This window comes from Stereum hirsutum (assembly GCF_000264905.1).
Source record: "Stereum hirsutum FP-91666 SS1 unplaced genomic scaffold STEHIscaffold_2, whole genome shotgun sequence".
Taxonomy (NCBI): domain Eukaryota; kingdom Fungi; phylum Basidiomycota; class Agaricomycetes; order Russulales; family Stereaceae; genus Stereum; species Stereum hirsutum.
In genome coordinates, this window is record NW_006763132.1 from 756,311 (window position 1) to 775,889 (window position 19,579).

Below are 19,579 nucleotides of genomic sequence, written 5' to 3' on the forward strand. Positions count from 1 at the left end.
GGAAACAAGCTCCAGCAACCAGCACTATGGGGACACTGATTGCCATTGACGAGAAGAGGGAAAAAGCAATACATTTATTTAAGGTTAATAAAAGTAATCGTACCGGCTAGCATGCCTGTTGCCAAAGACTGTACAGTGCATAGAGAAGATTGTAGAACACGGCGTGTCATGATCGAGGGTGAGGTAGGTATACAAAGAAAGAGAACACAAATATAGGAGGAGAAGAGGTAAGAAATCAAGATTGATACAGGCAGGTCCTGAGCTAGGGATGTTTCAGCAGTCTTAGATCTACGCACAACGGTGAGGATTCAGGGTACAGTACACGTACACGTACGTCAGAGCGATTCGTTCTGTCCGCCGTCCAATCAGATATTCAGGGCAACAACTGAGAAAATTTCGCCAAAGATCAAATCCTAGATAGACCGAACCACAGACAATGACGACAAACCTCGCAAGCTCGCCTCTTCTACCACAACGACGCACGCGCCTCTCACCACCCAATCCACCTCAAACAACATCCCAATCATCCCAATACACCTCCGCATTCCCGCCCGCCGGCGTCGGCGTCCGCATGATCTCCCTTGTCATCACCACTTCCACCACCTTCTCGCTCGTCCCCAGCCTATCGTCCTTCTCTCCCTTCATCGCCACCAACAACGGCTCCTCCTTCACCTTCGACGACTCCTTCTCTCTTGTGGGAGCACCGGCGTTCAACAACCGGATCTCCTTCCCCTCCATCACTTGGACCAACCTTCCAGAGACGAGATGACGGATCTCGATGAAGTCTGAGGAGAAGAGGAGGAGGTGACCGTCCCGGAGGGCGTAGTGCGAGACCTTGGATTCCCAGCGGATGTAGCCCGAGCGACGGGCGGGTTCGCCGTGTTTGGTGATATAGCAGCCGATGTCTGTACGCATAAATAGGGCAAACGACAGTCAGGACGCGAGGGGATTAGCAGAGTAGACGCGAGTGGATTACGTAGCGAGTAATGAGGGAGAGAAGGGAGGGGGAAGAGGAGGGAGAAAGGGAAAGGGAAACAAACGTACCTTCGTAAATGACCAAAAGCTCCGCCGTGTCCGATTTGACGAGTCCGAGCACTCTAGACTTGTCCGCCCTGCTCTTAAGCGTGTTCATCGGCATGTTCATCGGTGCGTCGGTAAAGTCAGGTACGATAGTATTCTGCGTGCTCGAGAAACTGCAGTGTACGAACCGTAAGCAAGGATCAGGTAGAGAGGAGAGGACAAAGCATGGGAAGAAAGGTGGTGGTACGTACTTTGTCGGGTGCACGATGATGATGCCTTTCTCCGTGCACACTCCGATATTCTTCGACAGAAACACGACGTCATACGCGTCTCTCGGCGCTACGAACGACTGAGGCTGAAAACAGTTTGAATCACACAAATAAGAATGAGCACAGCACCCTAACGTCGATAATTTCGTGATCTCTCAAAGGACTCACCGATCCAAAAGACCTGAACCCGCCCCTTCCCCTCGCCTGCCCGCCCCCCTTCGCACCAGCACTCGCACTCGTCGTCAACCCCATCCCCATCTCCATCTCCGGCCCCTTCACCGGCTCCAGTGCAAACACCGTAACCTGCAAAAAGCTCTTAATCGCATAGACAACGACCGTCCGTGCGCTGATCGCCCCGACCCTCACAAACATGATCTTCCCCTCGTTGCCCGCCACGCGCTCGAGGCGTTTCGTGAGCGAGGACGTGGGCGCGGTTTCGTCGATATTGGAGAGGGCGACTTGGGCGAGGAGAGAGAGAGGGAGGGAGAGGAGTTGGGCATCGACGTGTAGGAGGAGGCGGTTGAAGTCTTGTAGGGCGAACATGGAGGGGACGGAGGGGAAGGGGAGCGCTTTGCGGTAGGCTTTTTTTTTGCCATTACCATTTCGTGGGGTAATTAGCCATAGGGGATAAAGAACGTGGGAGAGAATGTGTAACGCACTGGATGAGCCAAATAGACCGACGAAGATACCGTTGGCCGCGCCGACGACTATGAAACTTCGCCCACCGCTATCTACAGCGAACGTTAGCGAACTCGATGAAGTGAAGTCCGGGCGTTTAAGAAAAGACGACGTACGAAAATGAGCGGCACAGCTCACCCGTCCGGTGAAGAACGTCCCCGGTTGCGCGGCCACTCTCAACGAAATGACCCTGAAAAACCCATCATTCACGACCTGCGGCGCGAACACCTACGAACCCGCACCCAACCTCTCAGTCAGTACCACCGTCCACCCTCAAGGAATGAACCGATCGTACACTCAACACTCACCATATTTGACTCCCCTCTAACCTTCCGAATGCCGACCGCATCCACCAACGCATCCCTCCACCTCCTCCTCGCGCCCTCGCTCCCCACATAAACCGTATACCTCCTCGTAGTCCGCGCAGCCGCGTGCCAGACCGTGAACGGGTATATTTCCTGCCTGTTGGAGCTCCCTGATATGCTGGCGAGGAAGGATCCACCGACACCGACGGAGCTAGAGTCTGGGCGTCTGGAGCGGGTGGTTGAGGGGTCGGAGAAAGAGCCTAGGCGGAGGTATTCGACGGGGATGGGCTAGTGGGACGAGAGATGTGAATAAAGGATACACAGAGTAAGATTTGAGGTCGATGGAGTTGTGGATGAGAGTGCTTACGCGAGAGACGACGAGCCGCTTGATCGTTCCTGTCGGTCGGATTTCCTCCTTGAGGATCAATACTATCATATAGCAATTTCGTGAGCTGGATAAAAGCCGAGGAGAGTCACGTCACCCACGATAATTGTCGAACAGAGCGAAAAGGAGATCATTCCAATTATGCCAGCTATCCCCCACTCTGCGCGCCACGGGCCCCGAATGGATCAACGTCCGACTATCGTCGTACAGATCCATATCCTACTCATATCAATGAGCGCTGCGACTTATACAGGAAGGAAGGATGGGCTATGCAGCGACGTACGATGATCTCTCCCTTCGAATACACCAAACTCTCCGAAATATCCCAAAACTTCACCTTACTCTCCGCAACCTCAATCCCGGGCTGTGTGCTCTTAATCAAATCGCCAAGAACACTCAACACGAGCGGGATCTCCTCCATATCCGGATGGTCCACCTCCGTCACTTTCATTATCCTCTCCAACAGCAGTCTGAGGCGCGGAAGTCGTGTGATGGGACGGGAGAGTAAGGTTTTGAGGTCGCGTTTGCGGAGGCGCGGGTCGGAGAAGCAGCGGTGAAGGAAACCTTCGTAGTGTGGGCTGCGCTTGAGTTCTTTGCGGTGATGTTCGAGGGCGATGGGGGAGTGTTTGATATAGGTTTCGTATTCGGGCATGAAGAGGAGGGCATCTGGAGGGAAGGAAGCGCAATGCGTACGTAAGATAATGACAGGGGCAAAAAGATGCGAATGAAGAGAAGAGGGGGAAAGGAGGGAAAGAAGAGATATGCATGCGTACTGTCGAGAACGATGTCTGCTATGGATTGGATGAGAGGATGTTGGTCGCGCTGACGGGCGAATAGAGAGCCGAGCATGCGTTCGTGATGCGTAAGGATGGAGGGGAGATTACCGAAGACCTCTTTGATAAAACCTTTCAGCCGTTCTCGAGGTTCGATCACAGGTGGTCGTGCATTCTTGAGTCCGTCTATGAATACCTGTCAAACCCATGGTCAGCTTCTGGGTACCACACGCTCCTAGATCGCCCATGACGAGTTATTACCTCCTTGACCAGCGCCAGGTCATCGACATAATCTTTCTCTGCGGTGAATACCTCGAACATCGCAGACTGTCGTTCAACTTCGTGCTTGCCAAGGGCTTCTTGGGCTTGTGGGGGTACGAAACGATACCACGACTGATCTTTCTCTGGGACACGACCAGCTTGGAATTGGCGGAGGCCTTCTTCGGATTCGAGACTGGTGCAATACAGTATCAGCTGAAGAACATAAGGCATTGCAGTGGGCCACATGTTCGGTGTGGCCCAGATAGGGGGAGGCGTGTCCGTGGGTGCTGAGGACATGTCCTCCTCAGCCGGATTTTCGCAATAGTATCAGAAAATTAGACCCTCAAGGCCATCGCTTGGTCGAATTAAGAAGAATAGCCCTCGTCCCAACATTGTGAGGGGAGACACACCATGGGCCACACTCTCGCCACTATCCTCTACCACCGCAAAAGACGATAACAGAATATTGTACACATACCTAACAGCACCTAACTCTTCCGATGTAGCTTCCGTAGATGGCTGAAGGAAAGCAAATGGTGACAGTCAAGATAGTGTGGCCCAAGGAGCAGGCAGAATGACGCACATCGGGTGCAAAACTAGAGCTGCTGAAGCTTGCGACAGACGAGTAGGGAGAAGAGTCTGCTGGAGGTATGGGCCCGACATCGCTCTTCGATTGTCGATGCCCTTGTATGGATGGCCGTCCGCCATAGGGACCTGGCGAAGCCTGCACAGATGGAGTATGCTGAATGTGTGGCTCCGGGAAAGCATAGACCGCGTTCTGCGGCGAGAAGGAACTCGTCGAGCGTGGTCGCTGTGCGTCTGGATAATAAATATTCGTGTATAGTCTTGACGAGTCCTGTTCAGGGCTAGCTATAGGCAGTCTGTTGACTGGGGTCGTGTGGTCATAATCATCGGTGGATTGATAGAAAGTGTCGGACGAGTCGTGAGCCTGGCCGTTCAGCTCGAAGGAGTACGATGCCCACGACGTCCGCTGTGGGCTGACGATCTCTGGGCGACGTGCGCCTTGGGGGATGTTGAGCTGAGGATGTGGCCTGGCCGATGTCGAGGGCAGCGTCGGCGTCATGGCTGAGAACAGAACACTCTGCTCGCGGCATTCTCCAGACCCGCTTTTCTTCCTTCCACCACCGCAGGCTCATCGCCATCGTCGAGCTCGGCTCCCTTTTTCGTAAGTCTTTTCGCTCGCTGCGCTAGCTTTCCCCCCTTTAAGATTACACTGGCTGTCTCACAGCTTTTTTTTTGCGAGCACACCGCTTTGTGTTGCCAGACGAGAGTGGAGTCCGTGGGGCTGCTTTTTCAATTCTTGTCCGGAATTGGAATTTCGTCTTGTGTCATACGAGTGTTCAGGATATTGTGAGATATGGCCGCCACTCACATCTTTTTGCGAGGAAAGTAGACGTGTTTGAGAAGAAAGTGCCGCACTGTCCTCATGGCTAGAAAAGCGTGTCAACTTTTGGACGCGTTTTACCACATGATTTCAACCCATATACTCATTCTGATTGGGTGTGAGGCAGCCAGTGAAACTTCCTTGTACGCAATCCAAACTGACCATTCACATTTTTGTAGATCCTGGCGCTCTAAAAAGTCTCCAAGCTGGATTTTCCAGGTGAGAATTACCGATCGCCTATCACATCCCATCTCTCAGTCCTTCTCCCACACCCAGTACATGACAACTCCCGCCCCGGACGATGAAGACTCTCTCTTCGGCTCCCCTCCGCCTTCACCGGCCAGAGGTAGGTCGCCTTCACCCCAGCTGGCTCTTCCGACCACAGGAAGCAGCATAGCCGCAGATTCGGAAAAGCACAACAACGTGGGGACCATTGCACTTCCTGGTTCCCAGTCTTATTCTGAACTTGCATCCACTCCGGCAGCTTTGCTTCTGAGCAGCCAGCCCACCGCATCAACCTGGACGGCACCTGCTCACCGTCCAATACCACCGCCACCGCCATTGAACAGGTCGAGGCCTGTAAACAACAACGCTCAAAAGGCCAAGAAAGACAAGGGAAAAGCCCGAGCCTCGCGGTCCTCCACACCACGTCCACCTCCACCTGAAATCCCTCTTCCAAATCCAGACGAACCGCCACCGCCCAACTTCCTCCGCAACTCCCAAGCCCTTCTCGGTCTCGCTGGCCTCGTCGCCGGTGTAAAACCGTCCCACCTCTCGAAACGACATCGCGAGCGCGAGCGCGACCAAGATCGAGGCGCGACGCCAGACCACCCCATCGTCGTCGAAGAGTATGATCCGCCGCCCATAGGCCAACGAAGCTTCGTCGTTCAGCCGGAAAGTCTCCCCGAACCACCGAGTGAGGAGATCGTCGCGTCGTTAGTGAAGCAGCAGAATATATTTCCTGTGCTCGAATCGTTGTTGAGGATGCTTTCGCACGGCAACACGCTCCCACCGCCCCCGCCCCCACCTCCCTCAGCGTTCTTCGCCCGCCCATATCCACCCCCACCTCCATCTTCAGCGTTCCATCCCGACAATAGTGGCCCAGCGCTGAAACGCAGAAAATTGAACCGCGTACCGGCAGGTGCGGCCGACTGGGACGTCCCGTACCCTTTCGCGGACGGCGAGGGCCCGGAGGAGTACAGAGCGAAGTGGGAGAAGAATCGGTTGAGGCAGTTGTTGAGTCAGTTGGTCGGGCTGGTGAGAGGGGCAACGAGGAGTGCGGCTACGAGGACGTTTTTTAGAGAGAGGATGCAGGCGTGGTATGCGATGGGGAGTAGGACGAGTAATGTGCCTTCGATGCATGCGGGGATGAGTCCGGTGGCGAGGATGCTGGCGAGGACGCAGCCGCCTCATACGACGAAGCAGGTGCCGGTGCCCCAGCCGCAAGCTAGGGAGGAGACCACGAACGTCATGAACGCGAGTAATGTGTCGAGCGCCGCCGATACGTCACAGGCCATCACGTCCATATCCACGCCTGCGTCCGAACCTCCTACGCCACAATCCGTCGCACCACAGACGGAGCCTGTGCCTTCGAATCCTACAACCTCGGAACAAAACCTCGACCAGAAAGCCTTCGATGATTTCATGCAATCTTTAATGGCGGATATGACATCCGCTCCTGCTCCTGATCCCTCCCTTGCCTTCCCTACCGACGATGCTCCCGCCACTAATGATCTCACGACCTCGACTTCGTTCGACGATATGGACTTTTCTGCGTCTCTTGATCCCGATCTGGAAGCTTTTATCTCGATGTTGCAGGACGATACGTTCTCGTTCGATCCGAATTCGAGTACGAGTACGAATCCGGATGTGCAGTCGCCGACGGACGTGCCCGTGCCCGTGCCCATGGATGTGGGCCAACAGCCGTCACCGACCACCATAGCTTCAGCTTCAGCTCGAGCATCAGTACCAGCACCGGCCACGACTCCAGCTCACGTCCAGTCCAACTCTAACGCGCCTGCACCTTCTAACGACTTTGACGACATAATGTCCATGATCGATCCCTTCTTACTCGCCATCTCTCAACCTGGCTCCAATCACGGCCTCGGCTTCTCCACTCCCAACCCCAATCCCAATACGTCAAACCCGCAAGGCCAGTCACAAACTGCGATGCCTCCGACGACACAATCCCAAAGCCAGAGTCAGAGTCAGAGCCAGTCACCCATGGCATCAACGATCTCACTCCCTGATTCGATGGACCCCGAGACGCCTAGATGGGATGAGCTGATGAGTGGTGTAGAGTCGGAGATTCAGATCGTGAGAGGGGAGGGGTTCGGGCAGTTCTCGCAATTAGGTGCGTCTACGTCGAGTCGCTTTCATTCTACGGGGCCGAGGGTGGACGGAGCGTTGATGAGTTTTGGATCTGGAATGGGTTTAGGTGAGAGGGCGATTATGGAGAATAGGGAGGTGGGTGTGGGTAGGGAGGGTGGGGGGTCGTCGTCTCAGCAGCAGCAACCACAAGCAAGCAGTCAGTCTCAAGCACCGATACCCGCATCCGCACCTGTAGGATCATCCCAGCCACAACCATACCCACAGCACCCACCATACTTCCTCCCCGGCCCCGGGACCCCATACTCACCCTCGACAATGTCAATGCCGACCACGCCCGCGCCATACCCGTACGCGTACGCATATCCGTATCCACACCCTTCCCAACATGCGTATGCCTACGCCTACCCACACCCGTCGCATATTCCGCCGCCGGGTCTTACGTCCACTTCTCTTCTTGCTACCGTGCTCGATCCGCGTCATCAACCACAGTACCCGCCTCTGTACGCGCAACATCCCGAGATCCCAGCTTCTACCTCCTCCGCATCGCTTACCACACATCCCGCGCATCCTGCAAACGCAAGCGGGGCGAGGAACCCCTCTTCCATTGGGCCGACCACAACCACTTCGACAACGGCGGCAAAGTCGGCGAGTGCAAAGTCGAAGAAGGCGGATATTATCAAGAGGGCGAAGGAGAGGCGTAAGGAGCTCGAGAAGGAGTTGGAGAGGGCGAAGGTGGAGCTTTGGGAGGTTACAATTGAGCAGGGGGTGTTGGCGCATTTAGTTAAGGAGGAGGGGAAGGCGAAAGTGGGTGGTGTCAGATAGTCTTGTCGATTGACTGGGGGGTTCAGTGGTCCAGTGTGATGAGGTATTATCGCCCGACGTTCATGTCGGTATAAATCTGGTAATGTCCACTGTGTCGCTCAAAATGTGTTGTTCTCTATGCTATGAAGTTTTTGCTAGTCAAAAGTAGGCTTGTGCGTGCCCCCTTGCGCGTTGGTCAAGTCTCGTGTCGAGGCGGTGTTCCAAGTCTCCCGGTAGGGTGACTCGGAGTTAGTCGTGTTCTCAACACCCTAGCGATATCTTGCGATCGCTATACTTATTTCCTCGTCACGCTGCATTGCGGGTGCTGAACTTTGAAAGCGGCACATGCTTTGACCATGCTGTTGTTTGCTTGTCCCACGACTGCTGAACATGTCCATTAGGAGCTAGCATGATGCATGATGGTTGTGAGCTCCCCTAGCAATTTCGAGGTGACTACCAAAGTTCGGTCTTCCTATATAACTCCTAAGTACCTTCATTCGTAACAGCAAAACATGCATGCCAGAAAATATAGTACCCAGTACATTACTTCGCCTACTCAAGACTAAGGAAGCTCCACATGCTGTGGCACTGATCTTGCTTGAAAGACCTTTTCTGACAAGGATATATCTGGCCTGATCAATCCGAATTCTGTGAGCTTTATTTGCAGTGGCAATTTTGTCAGTGTGGCGTCGATGGCCTTGCAGGCCTGAGTATGATGTACGTGCAGATATCGAACATACTATCCCAGAACATGCAGGGCATGTACAAAAATTGTATAACCAGAGTAGATAGAAAGTGCTCCGTCGTGCTGGTGGAAATAGAGTTTTGCATATTAGTTGTCGTACTCTCGTTTTTCGCGCAAGGGTGTGGGGCCGGGCCCCACGAGCGTCAACCACGTCGCTTTGTGTGCGGCTTCTACGACAGGACGGCTTCAGGCAGGCCACGAACCATCCCCAAGACCCAAATACCGACAAAACAATTCAAATATTTTCGTGAATATTCGTATGTGCGTCTCCGATGATCTCAATGCAAGCCCGATGTAAACCGGAGGCCAAGAATAAGGAGACTGAGGTGTTTGAACGAGTGGCGAGGGCCACCGCCGAGCCTGCCGTCCAGCGGCCTCCGTTGGAGTGTTTACGAAAGGCAGCCCCACACCCTCGCAGGATAAAAGGGAGAGCACGACAGCTATTATGCAAAACTCTGTAATGAAGTGCGCGATTGTGCTGGGTGAGGGGCAAGTGAGGGTGCCACATAAATGTGAGAAAAGCTTACGCAAACTATTTGGCTTTGTATGGTATAAAGTCGTTCAGCCACAATTACCGGGGTGGGAGAGATTGCAAGCAAGGTAATTTAACAGGACTTCGTGAGTGCGACAAGATAGCGATGTGATTGGCCGGCCCATCGCCCATCGCCTGTCCCAGCCCATGCACTGGTTCTTCCAGAAGATCTGATGAGACCATGGTATTTTGAGACACAAGTTTCGACATTCCATCTGGTGTTGATTAGTCGCACTGAGCAAGACCCGGGACCTATTAATTGTCGGATGCCACCACTGTCACGCCTTGAGGGCGAGGCAGAAGCTGTCTAGGGTTCCAGCTCAAGTCAAATTAGCGTTCTCTTCCATTCCTATACTTGCCATGTACCGCTTTCTTACTCTTCTCCATCGCACTGCGTCTTCGTTGTACGACATGGCATGGTCATGGTTCTCCATCTCAAAGAAGTCAAAAAATGCACAATCTGCGTCAGTAATGTTGCTATTTCCCTCGGAATAAAGCTGATATAATGTCACAGGCTTGACGGAAACGATAGTGCCTTGTGGGTAGCAACATTTATTTCAGTCGTAGCCAGGCTCACTCAGCTGCATCTGGACCAGTCTACCGTCGAATCTGTTTGCTCTCATAATTGGAATCGACCAGTACAAATGCCTCACCCACTTGCGTGGTGCCGTCGCTGATGCAAACGATGCTCGGGACTTTCTTGCGAAACTTGGGGTTCCTCACGAACATATTTGTTTCCTTCCGGATGCAAAAGCAACTCGGAGGGCCATCTTGAAGGCACTCAGATCTCTTGCGAAGAACAAAGACATCCAGAAGAATGACCCTATTCTTTTCTTTTTCGCTGGACATGGGATGACAGCATTACCTCCTCCGGAACGGAACACGGGGAGAAAAATCGAGTCGCTTTGCCCGTATGATTTCCATTTCAAGCAGAACAACGACACGGAAAGTCAAGGGATTTCGGACTGGACCTTAGCTGACCTGATCAATGATATTGCTCGTGTTAAAGGCAATAACATAGTGAGTGCCTTTCATGCGTGGTATAACGACGAGGGATCATTCATTTGACTTGAATAAGACCATTATTTTGGATTGCTGCTATTCCGGTGGGGGAACTCGGCACGGACAAGAGTATTCCTCAATCCGTGGTGTTCATGTCGCCCAGGATTATGTCATCCACCCTGGTTCCCTACCCCCTCAGCAGGACGGAGTTGAGCTCGACGTTGCTGGAACGGAGCCTAATAGCATTCTCCGTACCCACCATAAAGACTACGATCCCAAGTATTCAGGGTTTGGGTCTTGCACCGTTTTAACAGCTAGCGGAGCCTCTGAGATCAGCCGGGAGGAGAACGGACGCGGAGTGTTTTCGAAAGCTCTCTTCGAAGCTCTCTTCAAAGCAGTAGAAGCTGATAACGTGAACAGACTCACGTATAAAAATCTCATACGTGAAATGTCCCATATCGGCGGGTAGGCAAACCCATTCATTTGATGGGCTATGTATAACTCTAAACTCATGGCCACACTGCCTTTTGCCTTATACAGACAGACCCCTCAGTGTATGGGCGCCCACCAGAACAGAATCATATTCAGTCTCAGAACCCTCAATTCTTCCATACTTTTCGAGGTCACGACGTCAGAACACGACGGGATATTTCACCTGAATGCTGGCGAGGCTTCTGGAATCAATACCACTGCTCGCTTCCATGTCTACGGCAGCAAAAGTATCGAAACACAACTTCTTGCCATCCTCACCGTCATAAAAACCACCCACGACTCCGCTGACTTGAAGCCCACAGACGGCTATTCGGATTTCCACCTCCCTCCGTCTGGAGTGGCCTATGCTCGGCAAATTCACGGACAAGGTTCGGCGGAGAGCTTGAAGCTAGTTATTCCTCCAGGGAAGCCTCTCCTGACCAGAGTCAGCGCTCTAGTCAACGATGCGCATTCGAATGGGAGGCTCAGGGTCCTTCCTGATATGAGGTTGGTGATGGATGGAGACGATACGGTTGCCTTCGAGATCAAGAACTCCATCTGGAGCGAGAATATGAAAACCCTGTACTACAAGATCCAGCGATGCACCTCCGACATCCACCCCAGAAAAACCTCTGCACGGCTGCAATACCGAGTCCGCTGCCGCAACACCTCTGAAACCTCCAAATGTGATGACGACACGTTCGACGACGTATTTGACGACGAAGACTCTGCCAACATCCGCTTCGCCGACAGAGTATTTGGTGTCATTTCGAGCGCGGCAAACTTTTATTTCCACCTCTCTCACGAACCAACCCACTTTGATCAATCCATGTCAGCATCTGTTCGACTGGAGTGCTTCGATCTTGATGAAGAGCCGGACGGGCCCAGTCTCAGGAGATTCTCGCGAGAGAAGGAACCAAAAACCAATCTTATCAAGAACCGCAAATTGAACGTATCCGTTGCGAAAAAGCACGCACTCGGGTTCAAGATCGTCAACGGGACCGATATTCCACTCTACGTTGCCTTGTTCTACTTCGACATGAGCAATCTCAGCATTCGTGAGCCACTCATACGCTATTTTGGTCCACACTATTGTATCTTACGTCTGCTTGAATTGGACTACAGTATCATACTACCATCCAAATTCGACTTCGGATTCGATAAACCATCACCCAGACCACTCAATTAAAGCCGGTAAAGAGCTCACCATTGGCTACGGCGCTGGAGACGGCCGTCCTCGTCGATACGCTCTGCGGGCAGGCCAGGCCCAGGAAGTCGCATTCTTGAAGCTGTTTTATTCTTCGACATACGTTGGATCTTTTGCGGACATTGCACAAACGTCACCTTTTAATAAGGATGCTCGCGTCGGAAGGACCATTCCTGCGAAGGATATGGTAATAAGTACATGGCAGACACATACCATACGTTTCGTTCAGACGATGTGATATACTTAAGGAAGTAGTCTTGTTACCCCCGTCGCTTGTAAGCTCTGTAATCTCAGTCATTGTATTACTATTCTAGACGAATGGTGTAATATGTGTTCTGTGGGACGGAGAGGAGGTAAGGAGATGCATTCAGGGTACAATTGAGATAGCATAATCTCACGAGGACCACATCATATTCGTGCCTAGAACTGAATGTATTATGAAGACCGCTACGAATTCGCCAGATACCACTGACTACTCTATCAGTATCGAGTTCAACGTAGAAAATGCAACATGAAATAAACCAGTGCTCACGCAATCGAATTATAGTACTTATGACATCGTTGTCAAATCATTCTCGCTGGATTACAGGAACGCAGATTGTACCCCATAGTGCGGGTCTCTCTGAGATTCGCTGCTTGGCAGCACGATCAACGGAAAAAAAGGGGGAGGATTGCTTTATCCTCGAAAAATCCACCCACTTTGTCGCTAGAAAAAGCTTCAGGTATCCGACGTCGACCGTCTGGCCACTTCGCAGAAAGAACCTGTGCGGCTGCCCACCACCTGCGCCATAACCAACGGTGAGTTCGCCTTGTGGGGCGATGGAGTAGTCTGCATCATAGCCGTTGGCTGTGTTGGGCTCGTAGTATGGCACTGTTGCGTCCCAGGTAAGGTGGAATGCCGCAAGTCAGGAATGTTTCTTACATATATTATAAACTGTCGCTTACCGATGCTGAGATCGCTCATATCAAAATAGAACAGAGCAGCGAAGAGAGGAATCTCAGTCTCGTTGACGACCTTGAACCCAAGCGTTTTGTTCTCTGCGACAGCCACGTTTAATACTCCATCGGCGATGAGATTATTATTTGCGTCCTTTTCCCGCGAGAACCGTACGAGGCGCTTGCTATCCCAAGTATCGTCAAGCTCGAAGCATTCCAGACGAATCATTTCCTCTCGATGTCCTTCCTTGTGTCGTAGAAGACGGTTTTTATCCGGAGCGAGAGCGAGTTGCCAATAGAAATCAGCAATCATATAGATGATGTCGACAACCTTTTGGGTGAAGATGGCGTCGTCGGGTGTTTCGTCGGTAGCTGAGGCTTTTGGAACTCCACACCGAACCGCATGATAGCACTGCGTGAGTCCAGCAGCACGACATGTCTTGTCTCTGAGCTCGAAGAAGACTGCACCATCTTCCTTTGGCAACAAAGTTATGTCAGGGGGTGGGCATGCGCATGCTTCGACAAGAGCAACCTTGCGTTCGCGAGAGCCCTCGGTAATGAGTTGGTTTCTGATACTTGCGAGAAGCGGGTTCTCAGGTATCGACACCCTTAGGTGTAACCCCAGCCCCCTTCGGGTTTGTATCGCATATGCTACACCAGACGACGGGAAGGTAGCGTCGGTAGAGTGGGGGGCGACTTTCATCTCAGCGGTGAACTCAGTGAGAGATGTAACAACAAAAACAGCAAAATGTGAACTGAGACTTCGATCAGTACACACAGTGAACTCTGCGTCGGTCATCACTCCAGAAGCCTCTCCGATGTTCAGCTCGTAGGACCCGCTGTCTGTCTTTACAACAGTGTGGAAATGGTCCAAACTGGACTCCTCGGTAGTGAACAACAATCTGGACCGGTGAGCCCCTGCGCATTGAGGGTCCTGGCTGTATGCATAGATGAGTGGTGTTGGCGTCCATGACAGCCGTTAGTTGTGTAACGTTCAATTTACCGCGTAAAGCGATGCACTTACCCGGGGATATACGGAAGACTAGAAATGAGCTCTTCGTATGTGATTTTCGCTGCATCACAGTCTTGAAGAACTTCGAGCAGAGCTCTTGTGAACAGACCACCACTAGCATCCTCCGCACTTTGCTGACCTGCCTTACAAGCTGCCAGCAGGACGTGAGACCGTGAACCCGATCGATCAAATCCCTCAACTATTCGTTCAGCGCGTGAACCGCCTTGCCACAATACGTCGTCATGAATGGCCGGCCAGACAGCGTAGTCTTTGGGGAGTTCCACGCTGCGTATCATACTCTGCGAGTTGTCGTCATGGCATCTGGTTCCCGAGCCGGCGTAGCAGCTGTCAAGAACGACCGTCTTACGAAGGGACCCTGTTTAGCTTCGTAAATATCGAAGGGCAGACAAACAATACTGACGATATTGTTCCCTTTAGTCTCGGCGATTCCATTGAGTATGACAGCAAGGGTGATGTCAAGAATTCCCCGGCGGTTCGTAGGAGCATTGAGCTCTGGAGAGAAATCATACGGGCAAAGCATCTCAATGCGTGGATCCGATCCTCCACCCGCTGGCCACCCCTCAGGAGGAATAGCCTGCGCTCCATGTCCAGCATAAAAGATGAGAATGGGATCACCGTACTCGATGGCGGGGTTCGTGGCAAGTGAGTGAAGCTCCGCTACAATATTCTGGCGATTAGCCTCTTTGTCTCGAAGATTAATAATGCGGTCCCCAGGTACGCGCGTCCGTAAAAAGCTGACCACTCTGTTGGCATCAAGAACGGCGCCGCGCAGGTTCTTGATGCCATGGTGTTGGTAGTCGTTGACTCCGAAAACAAGAGCAAATAGACGCGAGGGCGGTCTATACCAAGGTACGATAGTTGTAGCCTTAGGACAAGGCAAAAGAGGGCGGGCTCACAAGTCTAGTATTCCGCTCCGAGAACTTTAAATATATCGTGAGCATACGTCCATGCCCCAAAAAGGAGGGAGCATCGTACCCTATTATCAATGTGCTTTCCTTTTCGTCGTCCCGAATATCGGACTTGAAAGTGTATAGGCCACAAGATATTTTTCTATACAGGCTGCGACAAAATCGTGAATTTCGTCAGAATTGCTGGTGACGAATGCGAAGGCCTACCAGAGGAGACAGGATAAGACTTGTGTGGCCCAGGCGAGACAATTTGCGAGACAACCTTGAAGGTGATGAGGCATGAGAAGCAGCAGGCCTGTAAGAGCTGAGCTGAGCAAGTGTAAGCGAATGGTTTATGAGTTGTATGCTTCCAGTGCTTCACAGTGCAGGGAGAGCAGAGCAGGAGGTGAAGTCGTATTATCCCCATAACATCAAACACGTCGCCATAACGTGATATAACATTTAGGCCCTCATGTTTAAAACACGACTGTAGCGGTGGCTTCAACTTTGAAACACTGGGTGACTTCCCGTAGGGAAAAGATATGTTTATTCGGGATTGATTCAATGTGATCGCTGCTCGGCAACGCTCCGAAATGAAGATCGTAGCTCACTGGTTGGCTACAAGAGGCTGCCGTCTTCATTTCCGAGCGTTGCCGAGAGGCGTCGAATAAACATAACATTTTTGCTACGGGAAGTTATCCACTAATGAACCAGTCTTCAAGCTTATACTGAAGCATTCCAAGCGCGTTTGCTTCAGGCCATCGAGCACTTCGATCCGATCAGTCATGGTGCTTTCTTTGCATTTCATATTACGTTAGGTGCTGCAATGCAACCTCCCGCGGAGATCGGATAGCACGGGAAAGGCCACAAATGGCAACGCCCGCCACTCCGTCCCGGGTACTATTAAAGTAACTTTTTGGGTGCTTTTTCCCCGCCAAAAAAAGATGCGACCGGTGCTTTAGCTTTTTCCCACGCTTCACGAAAGTAACTTTGCTTGCTTTGGGTGTACTTCGCACCCTGTACACATCCATTGTCTCGTCAATGCACCACAATTATTGCGAGTGTTGTTTCACTTTTGACGTCGGAGGCGGTGCCAGCCTTCACCGTTCTTGGTGATCAGCTGCCGGATATTGTATCGACTGTAGTTTGTTCGTGCCAGTTGCGCACCGATCACCACACCGCCGTCCTGTGGCCAACAAGGACGTCGTTCAACACTGTCGGCTTTTTATTGCTGATGTGGCTTCCTTCCATACAGGGTGTATTCCCTGAAACAGCGCTGAGATCGAGTAAGTCCGTATGTGATATGGGCAGTTACTCCAGTTAATAGGTCGGCGCCGTCGTCGTCATCGCTGTCATACTCGGCACCTCGACCACTTTGAAGATACAATGCTAATGTGTATTCTGGGAGTCCACTGAAGGAAGTGGCCGAGAGGTTCGCAGACACGATGCCCATATGTGAGACACTTAAAGGAGATGCATAAGGTAGACTTAAGAAAAGTTGGCGAAAAGCAAGAATGTGAACATTTATGTCACGTGCAAGGTCGACAGCGATGACGACGGCTTTGAGAGGCCATACGCTACTAGAATAATAGTCAAAAATATAAACATAATACCCCTGTAGTATACGACTCGGGTGATCCTTACTTCGATGTCTTTCTAGAGAGAGAAGGTCACAAACGACATCGAAGTCATCAAAGCAAGGAAGCCTTCCGATCTAGCTTTTTGTGCCAAAGCTAGCTTTAAAAGCTAACTTCGGCACAAAAGCTAGGAAAAGTTAACTTTGTAGGGAAAAAGCAACCAAAAAAGTTACTTTCATAGTAACCCTCCGTCCCGTGTCAAGGGACTACTATGCGGACCATGAGACAAGCTCCAAGTTTTATGAAAACACAAACAGCGTGCAATCGTGAGGGTCGATAATCGTACAGCGTCAATACAATGTACATGGCAGACAACAGACATAATGCGGCAATACAAATACAGATGAGACAGCGCAACGGACCATTGACACAAGGACACCAACCGAAAAATGCAACGCAAAGAACTTGATTTACCTCTTTGCCAGCTTTGAGTCGTATATTCACAGCCTCCTCGCTTGACTTCTTCGTGTGGTCAATTGTGTGTGGACTTACTCCGGGTTCGTGGTTGGCGGATTTTGCGCTTCAGTAGCATACACATTTTTTGCAAGGTCCGGTAAATCTTCTGACGGGTGCCACCCCCTTTCATCGACTTGCGAGCGAAGGAAAACCAAAGTCGGATCGGGGGAGGGGAAGGTAGGTGCGGGAGACAAGGAATCGCATCTTGTCAGGTCAGTGCCCGAGAGGGGAAATCGGTCACTCGACAGAACTGATACAGAGCGTACAGATATGCGTAGCAGAAGACGGTCCATGGGAAGAGAAAGGGGATGTCGTTGGGGATCTGTCAATGAGAAAGGGGACGTCGATGGCGCGCCACTGTGCACGTGAAAGGGGTTGAAGGTCACTTCAAGAGGGGTTGGAAACTACTTTCTACTCATGGAACGGGTTGCTCGGGGTGAAACCCGCGCGTGAGTGAATGCGGGTGAGACGATAAATACGAAAGAAACATGTAATAAATCGATTTTGGTCTGCCCTAAAGTTCACCGCCACACTGGATGCATGGCAGCGCTTCCACGGCGATTCTGGCCGCGCCGCCTCGCAGCTTCCGCTTCAACCACGATGATGAGCGACATTTTGTGCATTTGCAAGCAGACGCCTTGACGTCGTTGTGACCAGTACGCCCCCCTTTTCCTTGTGCACTTAATACAACTGATATACGTTGTAGTTGTACTATAGGCTAAATCTCTCCGTGTTCGAGCAGTCGTCTTCATGTAGACCCTCGACGCCACCACTCTAGTTTGTCCCATCATCTATCTAGTAGTTGAGCCATCGTGTTGCTATACCCACCTTCGTAGATAACGTAGCTCGATGTGAGCTCGCGCAGGAAGGTTGATGTGGAAGCGCTTATATGTAGGAATGCAGAATGTTTGCGTCATGTTCCCCCTCTCTTGCTTCAATTTCGTTTTGGAGAGGTTTGGGGTGATATTTTGTGACAACCGCGACATCATCGCCAAATAGACTTCCGAGATCCAAATGCTCTATTCGCAGATGAGCGGACTTTCTGATGCGTTGGAGAGCGCGAAGGAGGATGCTGCTGCGAGTGGGGAGAGTCAGAGTCAAAGGTTTGACCAGGTGCGTTTCTTTGATCGCTTTTGCTTTTTCGTCTTCCTATCTTTCATTTCTCGGTGTCCCTCACGGCGTCAGCCATGTTGAGTGTTTCAACTATGCGATCAGCTCTGTGCGGTACGGAGCTTCCAGTTTTTCGTGTGTATCTTGAGTCTCCCTGCCTCTGTGATTGACCTTGATCTACCAAAGCATGCTTGAATCAACGGATGTGCCAGATGCAAGATGTTAATATGGTGTTCGACCCTTACTTTTCAGGGTCGCTTTCTTCTTTCTTTCCCCAGAGTAGTCAGATTTGTACATAGGTTCCAGTGTGTACCATGGCCTCGTTCTATGAATAGAAAATGCAACTGAAGGCCCATATACATTTGAATGTGTGCGGCAAGGCCTCCTGCATAAGTGAGTGACATTTACTGTATGGAGAGGTTGATTTCCGCTCAGGATGATGTGAGTGAATTCAGCAATATAAAGGGTGAGTCTCAATCTCCTTCCTCTATGCTGTGCGAAAGCTGAAATGCACCACACACAGGTGAACTTTCTCCCAGCAAGCGATTGAATGGAATTAGGTTTACAAGGTTTGCTTTGGTTGACCTTATCCAAGTGCACAGTATGCACGATTGGGCAGAACGGCACGGCGTTCTCCCTCGGGCTGCCTCGCAAAACGGCTTCCGAGAAGGCTACCGCACGAACAACAATGTATTCGTTCTAAGGTACATGATCAAACGGGCCCGTGCGAGTGGTCGTTCGCTCTTTGTTACCTTTGTGGACATCAGCAACGCTTTCCCATCGACCGATTAGGATACCCTGTGGTTCCGTCTCCACGACTCGGACATGGGGGTATCTGGATGTATATCTGACTGGCTTCGCATGCTGTACGCTAGGATGTCGTACATGGTCAAACTCAGCGATGTCACCTCGCCAGAGTTCAAGGCGTTTGCGGGCGTCCTGATTGGTGACCCAGCATCCCCCACGCTATGGAATCTGTACATGGTGGACTTCTGTCTCGTGTCAGGCAATGACGACCCGCTTCTGTCTGGCATACGCATGTCTCATCTCGAGCATGCAGACGATGCATTCCTCACGTCCTACACCGCGCTTAGGCTGCAGGTGCATCTTAATACCTTCTATTCTTGGTGTAATACCAAGTTCCTGACTGTGAACGCCCTAAAATCATTACGCACTCTCCTTGCACTTTCTTAGGCAGCCTTCACAAGAGCTTTCGTCTCTCAGGGTCGACTGAGCTCTTGCAGCAACATGGTATCGGCGATCAGCTTCCTTCTGTGTTCACTCTCCTTTCTTCTCTTCTGCTGTTGGGCACTCCGTCAATAATGGATCGGGCTC

General features: G+C 51.6%; 4 protein-coding genes across 4 annotated transcripts; 2 read left to right on the top strand and 2 right to left on the bottom strand.

Annotated features, from left to right (window-relative positions):
* Positions 1-507: 507 nt before the first annotated feature.
* STEHIDRAFT_152474 (uncharacterized protein) lies at positions 508-4,775 on the bottom strand (the record flags this gene model as incomplete). Its single annotated transcript, XM_007299618.1, has 14 exons — positions 508-905; positions 1,045-1,193; positions 1,272-1,375; positions 1,458-1,870; positions 1,949-2,020; positions 2,084-2,195; positions 2,276-2,560; positions 2,640-2,701; positions 2,759-2,876; positions 2,941-3,323; positions 3,431-3,626; positions 3,692-3,884; positions 4,170-4,210; positions 4,275-4,775. 14 exons carry the CDS (start codon positions 4,773-4,775, stop codon positions 508-510), a joined length of 3,027 nt encoding a protein of 1,008 aa, XP_007299680.1.
* Positions 4,776-4,942: 167 nt separating this feature from the next.
* Positions 4,943-8,381, top strand: STEHIDRAFT_144331 (uncharacterized protein). The gene is made up of 4 exons (XM_007299619.1): positions 4,943-5,214; positions 5,276-5,315; positions 5,373-7,449; positions 7,534-8,381. Exons 3-4 carry the CDS (start codon positions 5,376-5,378, stop codon positions 8,247-8,249), a joined length of 2,790 nt encoding a protein of 929 aa, XP_007299681.1. The 5' UTR covers positions 4,943-5,214; positions 5,276-5,315; positions 5,373-5,375; the 3' UTR covers positions 8,250-8,381.
* Positions 8,382-9,865: 1,484 nt separating this feature from the next.
* Positions 9,866-12,423, top strand: STEHIDRAFT_152476 (uncharacterized protein; the record flags this gene model as incomplete). The annotated part of the gene is made up of 6 exons (XM_007299620.1): positions 9,866-9,969; positions 10,020-10,043; positions 10,102-10,525; positions 10,584-10,972; positions 11,048-12,036; positions 12,104-12,423. 6 exons carry the CDS (start codon positions 9,866-9,868, stop codon positions 12,421-12,423), a joined length of 2,250 nt encoding a protein of 749 aa, XP_007299682.1.
* A 480-nt stretch (positions 12,424-12,903) lies between these two features.
* Positions 12,904-15,343, bottom strand: STEHIDRAFT_107516 (uncharacterized protein; the record flags this gene model as incomplete). Its single annotated transcript, XM_007299621.1, is given in 8 exon segments — positions 12,904-12,947; positions 12,967-13,056; positions 13,131-13,836; positions 13,900-14,059; positions 14,146-14,509; positions 14,551-15,019; positions 15,051-15,213; positions 15,270-15,343. The coding sequence occupies 8 exon segments, from the start codon at positions 15,341-15,343 to the stop codon at positions 12,904-12,906; spliced, it is 2,070 nt and encodes a 689-aa protein (XP_007299683.1).
* Between the last annotated feature and the right edge of the window lie 4,236 nt (positions 15,344-19,579).